Here is a 17,823-nt window from a genome sequence, read left to right on the forward strand (position 1 = left end):
AGATACAAAAGCCTAGGCCAAACTATTACGTTTCTCTGCACATGTGTGTTGTCTATTTGTCACTTCAATACACCGTTGTAGAACTGTTCATAAAGCAAGTAGGAAGAGACTAGCTTTTGAAATTTGAGATGTAAATAATATGCAAAATGCTCCTCTAAATATCTGTGTGCATGCAGGTTAAATCGTAACACAGTGTAACAACAATATCATTGCTTTCCCAGATTGTAAGAGATATTGATTAATACAAAATGCTAAATTCTTGTGGAAATCATATGGATGAGAGCGACACAGATTCGCCTTCGATTCAGTACGGCATTTTTCAACCGCAAATGAAAAATAAAGCTACAGAAAAAAACGTGCCAACTTTGCAGCGTGAAATTTAAACGCTTCAACAAAGGTCACAACTGCAAAGCGTGCGGATACGTAAGTAAATATATTCATTGCATGTTTGTTATAATACACTACACACAAATAGTTAACATTATTGCTGACAAATAACATTCGAAAGAAGTTGCTTTGGGGACAAAACTGTGTGATCATGGAGGAATCTTTGCGGCAAAGTCCTGGGCGTTTATTTACAGATCTTGGAGCATGGTAAATGGCAAAATGAATCGTCGAGGAAGATAATATACTTTTTATTGTACTAATGTATCACTATGCTATTATCTTGAAACACGTTATATTATGTATATTTTGATACAAAACCACGCATATTGTTTCTATCGAAATGTTACATTTCCTAATAGATTGTAATTACCATACCAAGAAAGCGAACATTGTAAGCGTTACTAATCTTCAATTTGCGGAGTCAATTTGTGAAATATTCTTCCGAGTAACACAGTTCTTAGGTCACATAATCGCATTATGGTTTACGGTTTTTTGTTTCTACTACCAGGTGTTTTGCAGTAGTTGCAGGGCAAAAAGGCGAAGTTAAAGTATCTCGATTTTGCCAAAGCCAAAGTCTGTACGTCATGTTACAATAACATTCAACAAGGTAGTAATGTCTATGACACATAAAATAACAACATTCATCAACACGACTACAAACAAGACGAACTCTTTGTATTCCCATTTCACCAAATACCCGTATTTGGAAAGAATGTCATGAGTTTCCAGATAGACTGTTCTTCCCTCCCTATTAATTTTCGATGATTAAAAATTACGACGGACCCCAGTAAAAGTAATGAGTCTGTTTCCATATAATCGAACGGACAATATCGCTTGTCAACATCACATAATGATCCTAAAGCAAGCTACCTACTACCGTTAATATTCTTTTTTAAACATAGATTATTACATTTTCTCAGTTTGATTAAAAGGATATACACCTTTTGTACACGTCTCATTTTACTTTAGCCTAAATGTTTACTGTGCCACCTGCACATTTTTTTTAATTTTCTAGCCAGTAATTGCAAGTTATCTTGTTTCACCACCTTGCACTTTCCGTTATATCATACCAATGCCTCTCGATTACCAAATTTAATATGATATATATTGATATGATTATTTTAATATAAAGGACCCAAGATGGCGGCGCCCATGGTGTCTAGCTGCCACGAAAAATGGGGTCAATTAGATCTCTTGCGTTGCACGCCTTGTCCTCTACAATTTTCGTCATGTTTGTGCTTGTTCTTGTATTTTGTTTACCACTTCTATGTTCTTAATATATATTAAATAATTCCTGGTACAATACAGACATTAAATTAATGATCACATAATAAAAACAATCTCAAAAATAACACCTATATGTCTTTCTAGAAAACGGACATCAGGATGGCGATTCCTTAGATTCAATAGAAAAAGTAATACAGAGGTAAGACTTCATAAACGTCCAGTAGTAGTAGTAGTAGTAGTAGTAGTAGTAGTAGTAGTAGTAGTAGTAGTAGTAGTAGTAGTAGTAGTAGTAGTAGTAGTAGTAGTAGTAGTTTTCAAACAAATCATTTATTCAATATGAAAATTATCTATTTACAAAATTGCATCAAAATATATACATAGATGCATCAAACTGTTAAAATCAAGGGAAATCAAAATACAAAAGCCAGGACTTCTATAAAATTAACGGTGAAATATCGATGAATCCAGAAGCTGTATGCACGGTAGAAAACTGGACGAGGGACATAGTGTATTCGTCGAAAACACCCGATGCTGGAGTTTCTTGAATGAAAAGACGGACTGTCAAAGGTCAAGATCTGTAAATGAAAAGAATAGACTAGAAACGTTATGTGTAGGTATGTCCCTCCATCGAACTTCGACCGATCCGAAGATCCCGTGAGGAGTACGGTGCCCAGGGTTCGAAGACGACAACGACCAGGAAACACGGAACTGTCAGTATGTGAACAAAAGTACAATAAAACACTGGAATGAAAAAACCACTAGTTAAGTAAATGCGAAACGTTAAGAGTATCATCTGCATTCACTGAACAAAGGGCATTATTGATTGTCCAAGTGTTTTTGAAGATTTCAAGTTGATGACTAAGTTTAAAATAAGAAAATTCAATTTGAAGACGAGATTTAACGCGAGTTTTGAAAATTTCCAAAGGTTCAGTGGGAAGATCATTTTCGTTTCTTTTGTTTCTACGGCTTATGTAGATGGACGTTTTCGCGACAGCATTGATGTAAACGAAGAGACGGTTTGCTTGTTTCGAGAGAAATTTGTCGGATTGATGTGGAGGATTTAAAATAAGCCAGTGGCGTGGGATAGTCGTATTCTCATCGCTTAAAAGCTGCTTTGATAAACATGTAAGATTGTTGAAGAGATCATTATTATAGTTACATTGAAAGAAAGTGTGTAGCAAGGTATCGCTCTCGCCACAGAAAACACAATTTGGAGTCGGACAATAGCTCATTTTGAAAAGCAGCATGCCTGTTGCGTATGCACCATGAATTAATCTCCACAAATAGTCTCCTTCTTTCGAAGAAAGTGGAGGAGAATAGCAAGCCTTATAATTTGGAATCACGGAGACAGGGAGTTGTAGAATGCTCCGCCAACACGTGTCGGACGCGTTAGGAAGACGTTCTGTTTGGAGAACCTTGGTGAGATATTTGTAAATGGCACCTTTCTGGATTTTGTAAAGCGGGTAGTTGATTTCATTAGAGTGGTGAAGTTCATAACAGTAATGTATTGGCGTCCCAGTTATCGAATTTTCTCCCCTGAGATAGGAGGTGATCGTATTTTTACATTGTGGTGGAATTGCCTTCAAAATGTCATTGTAAATGAGTTTAGCGATGCGACGAGAATTGATATCAATCTTAGAATAGATGTCTGTATCAGTCAACCATGTTTTTTGCTGGTGATCAATTAAATTGCCAATCTTTGTGATGCCAGACTTGATAAAATAATCTATTTTTAACTTCTCTCTCGTGTCTGGGTGAAGAATTTCCTTATTGAAAAACAGGGCTCTTGAAGGACCTCGTCAATGTTTTTAAAGTTTGTTTTACGAATTTTTAATAGTGAACACCTGCATGTCAGCAAGTCATTATGAAATTTGGGAATGCAAATGAAGGGGAATCAATGTCAACTGCAAGAAGATTTTTAGAGTAACAGAGGCTTTGAACTTGACTGAAATAATGATCAACAAAACGGAAAATAGGATGGTCATAGTCGGAGTAGAGATATCTTTGCACAATCTGGAGACAAAAAGACTTGATACGAGACGGTAAATGAACGAGACCTTGTCCTCCTTCATTGATAGGAAGGTATAACTTTTCTGCAGGGATCCAATGTTTTCCTTGCCAAAAGAAATCAAGGAGGCGAGACTGAACGTAGGCCACCGTGCCGGCTGGAGGGCAAAGTGAAGAACAACGGTACACAAATTTGCTTGCTAGTAAGTTATTGATAATCAAAACTCGCCCACGAACGATATGTTTGGAGCGTGTTGATTCCAGTAGTCAATATCGTTTGAAAGTTTATCAACCAGCTCAGTCCAATTTCTGCTTTCAAAATGCTGGTCGTTACCAAGATACACCCCGAGGCATTTAAGACCGTTGCTATTCCAGGTGATGTTGAGAGGGCTATCCTTCCTTCCCCTCCAACTTCCAACCCAAAGACCCTCCGTCTTACCAAAATTTGTCTTAGAGTTTGACGCTTCATTGTAAGTATTAAGCCAGCGGCGAAGTTTACTAAAAATCATCGTTACGAGTTATTATAAAATCAACATCATCTGCATACGCGGAGAGAGTACAAGTTGTATGAGACACTGGTATAGTAAGACCTTTGATATCACTTTTAGTGCGGATTTTATTGAGAAAGGGCTCTACGGCAATAATGTAAAGTTGTGCGGAAAGGGAACAGCCCTGGCGGATTCCTCGATTGAAAGAAATAGCGGCAGTGAGGCTGTTATTGACACGGACTAAACTCTGGTCAATGGTGTATAAAGGTTTAACGTAGTTGATGAAATTTTGGCCGAAAGCAAAAGCCTCTGAAGTGTAAAAAAGGTAATTATGATGCACTCTGTCAAATGCCTTTTCTTGATCAAGTGTAATTATTGCGAGAGGAATATTTTCAGCATTTGCAAATTGAAGGCAGTCTCTGAGCATAGCAATATTATCGTGAATTTGTCGACCAGGGACACTGCAGCTTTGATCATTATGAATAATGGTACTGAGAACATTACGAAGCCGGAGGGAGAGGGTCTTGGTGAGAATTTTGTAGTCACTGCAAAGAAGACTAACTGGTCGCCAGTTTTTAAGTTTTGAATTGTCCCCGGATTTCGGTAAAAGACTTATGACTGCTCGTCTGCAAGACAATGGCAGTTCCCCATCGCTAATGGATTTGAGGAAAACTTCATGAAGATCTCTACCAACAACTGACCAGAAAGTTTTGTAAAATTCGTTTGGTAAGCCATCGATCCCAGGAGAGCGACCATGAGAGAGGTTTTAACTGTATTCGTGAGTTCGTCATATGTGATTTGATTATCCAAACATCTTTGTCTGTCTCATTAAGTTGTGGCAAACTATCATGCAGGAGTCTTTCAGAGTTCTTATCAATCGGGTCCGGGGAATACAGATCTTGATAAAACGAATAAGTATAATGTTTCTAATTTCCTTTTGATCTTCAGAAAGTGAACCGTCGTCCCTCTGTAGATGGATTATAGGCTTTCTTTTCCCATTGTTGATTTCGATTTCACAAAAAATTATTCGGAGTATCATTGTACTGATATGTCTATGTTTGGCGCGAATGGCCGCCCTTTAGTGTCTTAGTCAAGAATTTCCTTAAGAAGATCTTTCTTAGCTTTATAAATAGCATGGACGGACGGGTCTTGGAAGAGAGAATTTTCTAGCTGGCGAATTTCTTTTTCAAGGCCGCGTTTCAAAAATATTTCCCACCGTATTTTTGTGATAACAATATTGCTGAGTTAGCTGCTTGACTTTGTTTTTTCCAATTTCCCACAATATCCCACCAATGTTGACTCTTATGATAATTAGATTTCTTTTGACGCCAATTTCCCCAGAACAAGGAAATAAGGTCAACATCATTATTATCATTTAAATATCTGTGTCCATATGCCACACTGGATTATGGTGATTAGTGCATTTCTGAGAAAGAACTATTTTCACGGCAGAGAAGAGTTAATAATATTGCAGCTGTTTATTCGGTTTGCAGAATGCTTTTTAATATAAATTCTGTCAAGCCTGGCATAACTGTGATCGCGGGACCAAGTGAAATTATGAAGGGAAATGTTTTGATTACGCCACGCATCAACTAATTCAAAACGATGAATAATTTTGTTGAGGAGTTGTGAAGTACGAGGGTCGGGCTCTCTACCAGAACGGTCAATATCAGAATCAATAGTGCAATTGAAGTCGCCACCCAAGAAAATCGGGTCATTGTTAACGGAATCAAGATGTGTTTTAAGTATTTTAAAACACTGGAAACGTTCCGTAGAATTCGAGGGGGCATAAACATTGATTACATGCACTGGTTTATCATTGATAAGCACGTGTGCGTGAAGGAGATGACCATTCATTAATTCTTTCGTGTCAAGGATGTCAATTTTCTGTTTGGGTGAGAACAGAATCGCAACTCCCCCTTGAGTTGTACTTTTATGAGAAAAAAGGACTTTTCCCTTCCAAATAACTTGCCAAATTCTTTCGTCACTTTCCAACGCATGTGTTTCTTGGAGGAGCTGAAATCCGTAGGAACCTCTTTTTTGAGATATTCGAGAACTTGATATCTCTTGAGTGCATCTCGGCAACCTCGGACATTTAATGTCAACCCAGAAATGGTTGCCATAGCAGTCAATAAAACGAAAAAGAGACTAAACATAGCGGAGAAAGTTAATGGACGAATTTACCAGTGGTTTTAATGTACTGCTTTACTTTAGAGCTAATTTTTTGAACACGTGCTTTTTGGGCCCCAGTAAAAGGTTGGGATTCACGATATTTATTGAAAGCTGTGATTAAAAGTTTAAGATCCGGACAAAACTCGATGCATCTGGTAATTATTTCTTTGAGTGAAGAGTATCCTCAAGGAACTCCTCGATTGATTGAAAAGACGGTAACTGACGGTTATTTTCAAAGGTCTGGGAAATATCGGAGAGTTCTGATGTCATGGACGTCGTTTCATCGTGATCATCTTCTTGACGAGGAGTGGCAAAGAGATCTTGAGAGATATTGACCTCTTCACTAAAGAGAGTTGATGGACCGGGAAGAGACGAATCCGAAAGCTGACGAAGTGGGGTAATCTGAGGCTGGCGAAAAGGTGGGAGAGGGTGGGAAAGGTGAAGAAGGGGTTAGTACCCTCTCTTCGACACTAAAGTTGGCTTTATCGGCAGGGATAATCTCTGATGGGAGCGCCTTTTCGTTAGCAGATTTTTTATCGTTTGCACGAGGGTTTTCTTTGATGTCGGTTTCCATCTCATTAACGTTTTCTATTGAAGTGTCGCCATTGTTAAGTTTCGGTAATGTGTCACATTTTTTGAGATAGACTCGCTACTGTCATTGGTCGATAATATTGAAACGTCATCTTTATCACCTGTGTCACTTTGTGTCGTATTGTTTCGTTTGCCATCGGTATTTTTATCAGTAGTGATGACCGAGCTCTCATCGTGCATGTTATCGCTTATGTCATCACTTTTGTCATTATTGGCTACTTCATTGTCAATAACAGGTGTACCATAGCGTTGAATATTTTCCATCATTGCATATTCACTTTCGTCAACCATTTCAGTGGCGTTTTCGATATTGTATTCATCTTTCTCGCTCGTTTTTTCCTGATTATCTTTAGCATTTTCCTTTTCAACGATTGTCTCAGACCAAAGACAATTGCTTTTTATATGACCAATCCTATTACAGTTAAAACATCTCAATTCATCAAATGACAAATAAATACGATACTTTTGTCCTCAAACGTGACATGGTAACGTCCCAATAATTCATCATCAGTGACTGTTGGCAGAATATACATTTGACGTCGGAAAGATTTGACATGTTTCAATCTTTCCGACTTTCAACCTAAAGGAATGGTCTTGACCCCACCAACAACTCTACCACACTTGTTTAGTTCATTTATGAGTACTTGGTTTGGAATGAAGGGAGGTACTCCGAAAGTATGACTTTGTTGCGGGTTTCACCAAGGGTTCTGTCGAAACCCAACAACCATCTAGTTCAAATCCGTCTAAACAAACAAACAACCGGTTCGACCCAACTAGTTGAATTTAAAAATACAATTACTGCACCATTGACACGAGACGCAGCGATAATATTTCCAGGTCCCGTGATTTTTGCAATTTCTTCTACATATGTCTCAACTCTCACACCCTCAACAGATGAACATTTCAAACCATGCTTTCGAGTGAAACCTCTGAACACCTGGCTTGCGGACGCCATCTTGCCTCACTGGCCTTGCCCGGCCTCGGCAAAGATAGAATCCAACAAAATCGACCACAAATCCGACAAAAACAACAAAAATGACAACTAACCGAAAGTAGAACTCAATGATAACGCAAATCAGTGAAGATTAGCGAGGGATGTCTTCTCAGTCAACCAAAATCTTGCGTTGATACGGAGCACCTCATACACACGTCTTCACTGTGATAGTAGTAGTAGTAGTAGTAGTAGTAGTAGTAGTAGTAGTAGTAGTAGTAGTAGTAGTAGTAGTAGTAGTAGTAGTAGTAGTAGTAGTAGAAGTAGTAGTAGTGTAGTGGTAGTAGTAGTAGTAGTAGTAGTAGTAGTAGTAGTAGTAGTAGTAGTAGTAGTAGTAGTAGTAGTAGTAGTAGTAGAAGTAGTTGTAGTAGTTGTAGTAGTTGTGTAGTAGTAGTAGTTGAGTTTATGCAGTACATTTCTTAGTTTGCAAGTATATAATATAAATAATAATATAATATAATATATATAATATAATAAATTAATATAATATAATATAATATAATATAATATAATATAATATAATATAATATAATATAATATAATATAATTGAAAGCAATATCATGATTGGTAAAACAATAATATATTAAATTGTATTAATTACGCCACCCATTCACCCATGTGAAGGATTATAACGTCAAATTTGGTTAACTAATTAAAACTTGACGAAGGCTTTGAAGTCTTCTTTAGCTTTACTTCCAATGCAAACTTTCAACCCTCGGGGATAGTCAAGGAATAAAGCCCTTCTAACACCTTCGAACTCATAACAGCTTTTCGACAAAAGAGAGAAAACAAGACAACATTTCTTTTTGTGTAGAAAATATACATCTAACGATAGTTAGTCATGTATTGAATTATTTTCAGCCCAGAACTAGTGAATTTATTAGAATTGTGTTGTGGAATTACACTTTCTAGACTAGCACTTACACTGACGTTCGCGGGTTGATTTTTCCTTTTATACGTTTAGCGGACGCAATTGATGCTATTGGCGTCTGCTCTCGACGCATTCTATAATTTCGATTTTCTGGTTATATTGGAGTAAAACTGGTGTATGTCAATAAGATTATTGACAAAATACCAAAATTTATGTCTCGGCACACAGTGCAGCGGAGGTATTGTTTGAGAGGCGTATCGTCCATCCAAAATTTAACAAGTTTTACAAAAGTTTCCGACGAAAAGTCATATGGTTTTTTAAATTCATATTAAATCGAATTACTTTGTTACATTTCCTTTCCCCTGCCAAGCCGTTTAGCACCACCGAATAATTTAACAATTTACCATCTGTGTAATATATCTTTCCAGAGTGTACGTTCATCTGTGCTGACGACCAGTAATACTGCTATGATAGTTTATCAGCTGCACAAGGTAAGAGAATAAATAACTTTTCTATTATTTTTTTTTATTTGATTTATTTGCAGATTGCGTTTCGGAGTTAGTATACTCTTGGATAAAATATCTACAAACGCACCTCAGAAGACGCAAAACTAATTTCTAAACATTACTTAATTTAGGCCCATTTCACCAAATACCCGTATTTAGAAAGAAGGTGATGAGTTTCCAGATAGAGTGGTTCTTCCCTCCCTATTAATTTTCGATGATTTAAAAAGTACGACGGACTCACGTAAAAGTAATAAGTCTGTTTCCATATAATCGAACGGACAATATCGCTTGTCAACATCACTTAATAATCTTAAAGCAAGCTACCTACTACCGTTAATATTTTTATTTTTAAACGTAAATTATTAACATTTTCTTAGTTTGATTAAATTGATATACACCTTTATATACACTCTCGTTTCACTTTAGCCTTAATGTTTACTATGCCACCTGCACATTTTTTTTAAATTTTCTAGCCAGTAATTGCAAGTTACCTTGTTTCACCACCTTGCACTTTCCGTTATATCATAACAATGCCTCTCGATTACAAATTTAATATGATACTTATATTATTTCATATACCGATGACCATATTGCTACATCATAGTGACGTTCAACGTAAAATATCAGCCGTGATATTTCACGGTAAACGTCGAGATGTGTACGATGAACGTCACCAGTTTTAGAGTTTCCCGAACTACATAGCAGTTTGTTGGTAAACAACGTAAACGACAAAATGGCTGCATCTCCCCGCCTGCGAAGCGATGTCGCCGACGTAAAAAACTTGAAGGGCTTCGAGGAACACGGGTATTTCTGGTTGCAAAATACGGAAATATCACGTTGAGTCTTGAAATGTTTTCCCATGGTATTTTTTTGGTCAAGTTCTCGCAAACATTCTGCCGTTCGCACGGCGCCGGCACTGTGCACGGTCTCCACCGAACAGGTAGTGAGCGCGTGGCGTGACAGCGATGTCGCGCGCGCGACGACTGTTGACATGGCAACTCTAAAGGTAAACTAACAAAATGGCGTCCCCTCTCCGCGCGAGCTCCGTGCCGTACGACGATCGAAATCAGGATAGATTTAAAGCTGAACAGTTTTTGATCGGTTACAGTTGTAATAGCATTTTGCACCTTAAAATGTTCCTTCTGTATGACGATTGTTGTATCCCGGTGTCTTTCTTCTTGGGTTTCATTGAGATATGGACGACTTGCAACGATGTCGCGCCTGATTTTGACATCTTCGTCGTATACTTTATGAATGAAGCCTGTTCACATAAACATTCTGATATTTATGCGCAAGGCTTAATAAAGTAAAGTCTCAAAATTAGAGGTTTTTCGTTCTATTAGTATAAAATTCCTTAAAATTATGGGCATGGGTATATGATAAATCGGTTATTACCCAATATCGCCTGTTCCTTGTGTGGTTTCAGCATTCGTGTCATTTTTGCTGCGTCAGATACTTGACTTCGTCTCGTGTCTGACGCAGCACAAATGACCACTCATGCTGATACGACACAGGAACAGGCGATATTGGGTAATAACCTCTAAATATGATATATTTAATATAAAGGACCCAAGATGGCGGCGACCATGGTGTCTAGCTGCCAAAAAAAATGGGGTCAATTAGATCTCTTGCGTTGCACGCCTTGTCCTCTGAATTTTCGTCATGATTGTGCTTGTTCTTGTATTTTGTTTACCACTTCTATGTTCTTAATAGGTATTAAGTAATTCCTGGTACATTACAGAACTCAAATTAATGATCACAAAATAAAACAATCTCAAAATTAACACCTATATATCTTTCTAGAAAACGGACATCAAAATGGCGATTCCTTGGATTCCAATAGGAAAAGTAATACAGAGGTAAGACTTCGTACATTTTCAGCAGCAGCAGCAGCAGCAGTAGTAGTAGTAGTAGTAGTAGTAGTAGTAGTAGTAGTAGTAGTAGTAGTAGTAGTAGTAGTAGTAGTAGTAGTAGTAGTAGTTGTCGAAGTCGTCGCAGTAGTAGTAGTTGTAGTAGTAGTAGTTGAGTTTATGCAGTACATTTTTTAGTTTGCAAGTATATAATATAATATAATATAATATATATAATATAATATAATATAATATAATATAATATAATATAATATAATATAATATAATATAATATAATATAATATAATTGAAAGCAATATCATGATTGGTTAAACAAATAATATATTAAATTGTATTAATTATGCCACCCATCCACCCATGTGACGGATTATTACGTCAAATTTGGTTAACTATTTAAAACTTGACGAAGGCTTTGAAGTCTTCTTTAGCTTTACTTCTAATGCAAAATTTTAATCCTCGGGGAGAGTTAAGGTAAAGCCCTTCTAGCACCTTCGAACTCATAAAAGCTTTTCGGCAAAAGAGAGGAAACAAGACAACATTTCTTCTTATTTTGTCGAAAATCTACATCTAACGATAGTGAGTCATGTAGTGAATTATTTTCAGCCCAGAACTAGTGAATTAATTAGACATTGTATTGTGGAATTACAATTCTAGACTACCACTTACACTGACGTTCGCGGGTGGATTTTTTCCTTTTCTACGTTTAGCGGACGCAATTGATGCTATTGGCGTCTGCTCTCGACGCATTCTATAATTTCGATTTTCTGGTTATATTGGAGTAAAACAGGTGATAGCAATAAGATTATTGACAAAATACCGAAATGTATGTTTCAGCACATAGTGCAGTTAGGTATTGTTTTACAGGCGTATCGTCAATCCAAAATTTTACAAGTTTTACAAAAGTTTCCAACGAAAAGTTAAATGATTTTTTAAATTCATATTGAATCAACTTACTTTGTCACATTCCGTTCCCCTGCCAAGCCCTTCAGCACCTCCGAATAATTTAACAATTTACCATCTGTGAAATTTATCTTTCCAGAGTGTACGTTCATCTGTGAGGATGACCAGTAATACTTCTATGGATACTTTAACAGCTGCACAAGGTAGGAAAAATAACTATTTCTATTAAAAAAAATTGTTATTAGATTTATTTGCTGACTGCGTTTGGGAGTTAGTATATTCTTGGATAAAATATCTCAAGACGCATCTCAGAAGACGCAAAACTAATTTCTATACATTACGAATTTTGTCCCATTTCACCAAATACCCGTATTTGGAAAGAACGTCATGGGTTTCCAGATAGAGTAGGTCTTCCCTCCCTATTAATTTTCGATGATTTAAAAAGTACGACGGACTCACGTAAAAGTAATAAGTCTGTTTCCATATAATCGAACGGACAATATCGCTTGTCAACATCACTTAATAATCTTAAAGCAAGCTACCTACTACCGTTAATATTTTTATTTTTAAACGTAAATTATTAACATTTTCTTAGTTTGATTAAATTGATACTTTAGCCTAAATGTTTACTATGCCAACTGCACACTTTTTTAAATTTTCTAGCCAGTAATTGCAAGTTATATTGTTTCACCACCATTGTTTCACTTTCGGTTATATCATACCAATGCCTCTCGATTTACAACATTCAATATGGATAATATTAATATGATATATTTTAATATAAAGGACCCAAGATGGCGGCGCCCATGGTGTCTAGCTGCCACAAAAAAGGGGTCAATTAGATCTCTTGCTTTGCACACCATGTCCTCTACCATTTTCGTCTTGTGTCTGCTTGTTTTTGCATTTTGTTTACCACTTCTATGTTCTTAATAGGTACTATATAATTTCTGGTACAATACAGACATTAAATTAATGATCACATAATAAAAACCATCTCAAAATAACCCTATATCTTTCTAGAAAACGGACATCAGGATGGCGATTCCTTAGATTCCAATAGAAAAAGTAATACAGAGGTAAGACTTCGTACACTTCCAGTGGTAGTAGCCGTAGTAGTAGTAGTAGTAGTAGTAGTAGTAGTAGTAGTAGTAGTAGTAAGTAGTAGTAGTAGTAGTAGTAGTAGTAGTAGTAGTAGTAGTAGTAGTAGTAGTAGTAGTAGTTGTTGTTGTTGTTGTTGCTGTCGTCGCAGTGGTAGCAGTAGTGAGAGTGAGAGTCATCGTAACCATCATTATCATAATAATGATAATAAATCATATTGGGTTCTAATATAGCGCACATATCCACAAGTACATGTGATCAAGGCGCTTTTACAATTATTATTACCCCTGGTCACTGGACCTAATATGATACCACTCAACTCCCTGGGGAGCAAAGAACAGCTCACATGTGCAGCAATAAGCGCAGCCGAGCTAAACGCACACATTATAACCATTGCCCTACCAGGTACCTATCACTCCTGGGTTGGGAGAAGCAATGAGGAATAAAGTGCCTTGCTCAAGGACACAACACCACAGCCATGCCGGGGCTCGAACTCGCCATCCTTTGATCGTGAGTCCACTGCTCTAGCCACTGGCCCATGATGCATCCTATCATCATTCTAATCATCGTCAACAACGTTGCTGAATTCTCGTTGCTGAATTTTTTTGTTGTTGGTTTTTGTTGTTGTTAATGTTCCTTTTGTCGTCGTTATGCTCATTGTCGTTATATCATCGTTGTTGTTGTTGTTGTTGTTGTTGTTGTTGTTGTTGTTGCGACTCTAATTAGATTTCTCGTAACCGTCATTATTATTTTCATCGTTAGTATCTTTATGTTTTCTCAACTACTCTCTTAAGGGATTTCTACCACTAACTTTAAAAGTTCCCAGCCCTTCACCGCATAAAGTGTTGCAATATTTGATATAGTTAATTTTCAATTGATCCAAACCTTACCTTTCAAAGTTACCACACGTTTCCTCAAGTCCTGACGACACAGAAAATCTCCAAGATGTTTCACAGGTTTCCTCAAATTGTGCCGACACAGAACATCCTCTGAAGGTGCCACAGGTTATCTCAAGTCTTGACGACACAGATAACTTCAATCGACAGCAATTTCGGTTTTCTCGCGATCTCGTGAGTATGCAACAATAAAAAACAAACATTTTCTTAAAGACAAATGGGTTTTAATCTATATATTGTATTTTTTTAAAATCGTACATTAACTTTTAAAAAGACGAATGTTATATCATCATAAGTTATATCATCATAATGTTGTTCAGAACAATGCATATGAAAAACGTTATAGATAATCATCATTGCCGTAAAATGAGTTGAACGTGAACGTATTTGCTTGGATCCGATTCCGAGAGAAACAGTGAATTTTAGACGACGCCTACTAAGGCAATAGTATAATAACATAATAGCACTATAAAAATAAATCAACAGACAAACATAACAGTGCCGATGTTCAAAAATGCTTTTGGAATACCTTGCGGTAGAAAATATCGGAACTGCGTTACGTTTGAGCTTATGCAGTACATTTCTCAGTTTGCAAGTGTATAATATAATACAATTGAAAGCAATATCATGATTGGTAAAACAAATAATATATAATATTTTCTTAATTGTGCCACCCATGTGAAGGATTATAACGTCAAATTTGGTTAACTAATTAAAACTTGACGAAGGCTTTGAAGTCTTCTTTAGCTTTACTTCCAATGCAAACTTTCAACCCTCGGGGATAGTCAAGGAATAAAGCCCTTCTAACACCTTCGAACTCATAACAGCTTTTCGACAAAAGAGAGAAAACAAGACAACATTTATTTTTGTGTAGAAAATATACATCTAACGATAGTTAGTCATGTATTGAATTATTTTCAGCCCAAAACTAGTGTATTTATTAGAAATTGTGTTGTTGAACTACAATTTCTAGACTTGCACCTACACTGACGTTCGCGGGTTGATTTTTCCTTTTCTACATTTAGCGGACGCAATTTATGTTATAGGAGTCTGCTCTCGACGCGTTGTACGGCTGGCATTCTATAATTCCGATTTTTTGGTTATATTGGAGTAAAAAAGGTGTATATCAATAAGATTATCGACAAAATACCGAAATGTATGTCTCAGCACATAGTGCAGTTGAGGTATTGTTTTAGAGCGTATCGTCCATCCAAATTTTACAAGTTTTACAAAAGTTTCCAACGAAAAGTTAAATGATTTTTTAAATTTAAATTGAATCAACTTACTTTGTCACATTCCGTTTACCGTGCCAAGCCTTTCAGCACCACCGAATAATTTAACAATTTACCATCTGTGTAATATATCTTTCCAGAGTGTACGTTCATCTGTGCTGACGACCAGTAATACTTCTATTGATAGCTTATCAGCTGCACAAGGTAAGGGAAAAAAAAATATTTCTATTTCAAAATTTGCTTTATCTGATTCCCAGTGACACCATATTCTCATGTGATTTAGTTCTACCTATACAAAAGGTACAAGGTATGAGTGAAAGTAAATGCTTGTCATAAACATCAGGTATAAAGATATTAATGGAAGCAAGAAAATTACAGAATATCTTTACTTTAATCGCAATGTGTGGCGTTTTTACAAAACATAACCAAACCGCGTAAGTCTCAAAGATGGTTGTTGACAAGTAAATTGCGATGAAGAAGACGAAAGAGAAAATCATGTAACCTCTGAAAGGCACAACACTCATTGCAACAGAATATGTTTGACCAATCATCATATTAAAGTGTCTGACTAGCATCCTGTACAGCTATAGGCATAACACTAATATGACATATTTTTATCGCACAAACAGGAGGAAAACTGAACCTAGCTGTGACACAAGAAAGTGTAGAAGAACAGAGTAATATCAACAACATACTAATTCTGAATAACATCATGTGCGCATTTTAAGATTTATACGAAATCCAATATCGTCATTTATTTGCCATTGCTCAGTGCATCAATCTATCATTCCATCAATCAATGCGTTCTACCAGCATTAAACATCACATTAAGCCATTTGTGTCTTTATTTCAAAAACAAACATATTCATAAATCTGCCAAAAATTGAGAAATCCATAACCTGCCTGCATATCCGTGTCAAAATCAACAGCATCAACTTTTTTGCACTTTTCCTTGACGGATATAATTTTAAAAATAGTAATATTTAACTAATCCTTTATCATACTGTATCTAAGATATCACACTGTTTTTAAGTTTTCCTTCGTTTTGTTTTGTTTTGTTTGGCTTTAGGTAAATGTACTGCCTGCTAGGTTTATATAACACATGTATAATAAATTAGGAAATGAGTTGGAAGTTCAAATATTCTCAAATTTATAAATTACTTTGATGATTCGTAACGATAAAATCACCAAAGTGATAGTGTGGATCGAAAGAGAACAAACATGTTACGTTTTGTGTCATGGCACTGTGTATATGCGTAGTAGTAGTAACTTGTTTATTTGTTTTCTCTTTTACAGCAAAGACATCAAGCATTCAGGAAAAGGTCCTGCTGAAGATGACAAAGATCACGAAATAATGTATTGTTTCAGTACTAAGGAGGAAAGCCTTCCTGTTAAGCTGATAAACAAGTTTCAAAAATATACAGGAATCATCGTATGCCCAGATGACATCGGCACATTTGTAAATGGAACTGTTTTTAGACTAGGGTCCACGTATATATTAACAAACTACCATGTACTTAGAGCTATAGATAAGGCGCGAAAAAGGCACGATCAAATTTTGCCTCCTGATAAAGTTGAAATAATTTTCGATTACACAAATGGCGAAGTATCTTCTCGTAAAGATAGATACACAATTAAGTGCGAGAAGGGTAATTTCTTTGTACAGCATGTAAGTAGTGAAGAGTTAGATTATGTGGTACTGGAACTCGATGTCGGGACTGGCGATCGGATGGAAACAGATTCACCGATAGATCAGAGCATAGCAGGTTTTCCCCCATCACCACTTGGTCAGTACATAGAAGAGCCCAACCAGTGTCAAAAACCGAGGCTGTGTCTCATGGGCCATCCTGATGGAAAACCACTGCAAATTGACATGCTGAGCCGTACTACTCCTGGTCAACGGGATGAGTTATTAGATACATGCGTTCAAAATGGTGATATTTCCGGTGAAGATGCTGAGTGATTGAAACAATTTCGAGGTGTATATCATACATGCATGTTTCATGGTTCATCGGGTTCTCCAATTTTCTCGGTCAGGGGAGACCTGCTTTATCTGCATAGTCGAGGATTCTGTCATCGAAGAGCGTGTTCTGAATTGGAATTCGGGATAGCAATGGCAGATATAGTAAATGACATTGGTAACAAAATAACGAATTTCCCAGTTGACCAGAGAGATAAGGGCAGGCGCATGTTTAGGGACATGTTTTCGACTCAGCCTGACCCTTTCGGACTCTGAATTATGATCAAATCCCGATTTTGTATCCAACCATTGTCAACGTTTTTCATCGTATGTAACCCATTCCAAAGCCCTAATGAATGCATTTGCATTGCAATGAATGCTTCGTGCTAACTGACCTTAGGTGAAGTACTTTATAATATTTGAATGTCTTTAAGATATTGTCACCACAGTATCTTTTGGTCAGGCTTTGTCCTTCATGGGGTTTGCAACTTTTTAATCCATTTTCATTATTAAAGCAGATCATCAAACTCTCATTGATATTAAGAAAATAGTACTTTTATATTATCGTGCTTTACTTTAGATAGGTCCGGGAAATTACAAAAATGTATAACATTCGTTTAATAAT

General features: G+C 36.6%; 1 protein-coding gene and 1 long non-coding RNA gene across 2 annotated transcripts; both read left to right on the top strand.

Annotated features, from left to right (window-relative positions):
- The first annotated feature begins 225 nt into the window (after nt 1-225).
- LOC139127780 (uncharacterized) lies at nt 226-11,100 on the top strand. Its single transcript, XR_011551126.1, has 3 exons — nt 226-423; nt 896-994; nt 11,045-11,100. It is a non-coding gene; the product is annotated as an uncharacterized lncRNA (long non-coding RNA).
- A 2,906-nt stretch (nt 11,101-14,006) lies between these two features.
- On the top strand, nt 14,007-17,609 carry LOC139127778 (uncharacterized). The gene is made up of 4 exons (XM_070693653.1): nt 14,007-14,180; nt 15,379-15,442; nt 15,868-15,952; nt 16,535-17,609. The coding sequence occupies exon 4, from the start codon at nt 16,593-16,595 to the stop codon at nt 17,199-17,201; it is 609 nt and encodes a 202-aa protein (XP_070549754.1). The 5' UTR covers nt 14,007-14,180; nt 15,379-15,442; nt 15,868-15,952; nt 16,535-16,592; the 3' UTR covers nt 17,202-17,609.
- Nucleotides 17,610-17,823: the final 214 nt, after the last annotated feature.

Source organism: Ptychodera flava, unplaced genomic scaffold, assembly GCF_041260155.1.
Source record: "Ptychodera flava strain L36383 unplaced genomic scaffold, AS_Pfla_20210202 Scaffold_37__1_contigs__length_1687728_pilon, whole genome shotgun sequence".
Taxonomy (NCBI): domain Eukaryota; kingdom Metazoa; phylum Hemichordata; class Enteropneusta; family Ptychoderidae; genus Ptychodera; species Ptychodera flava.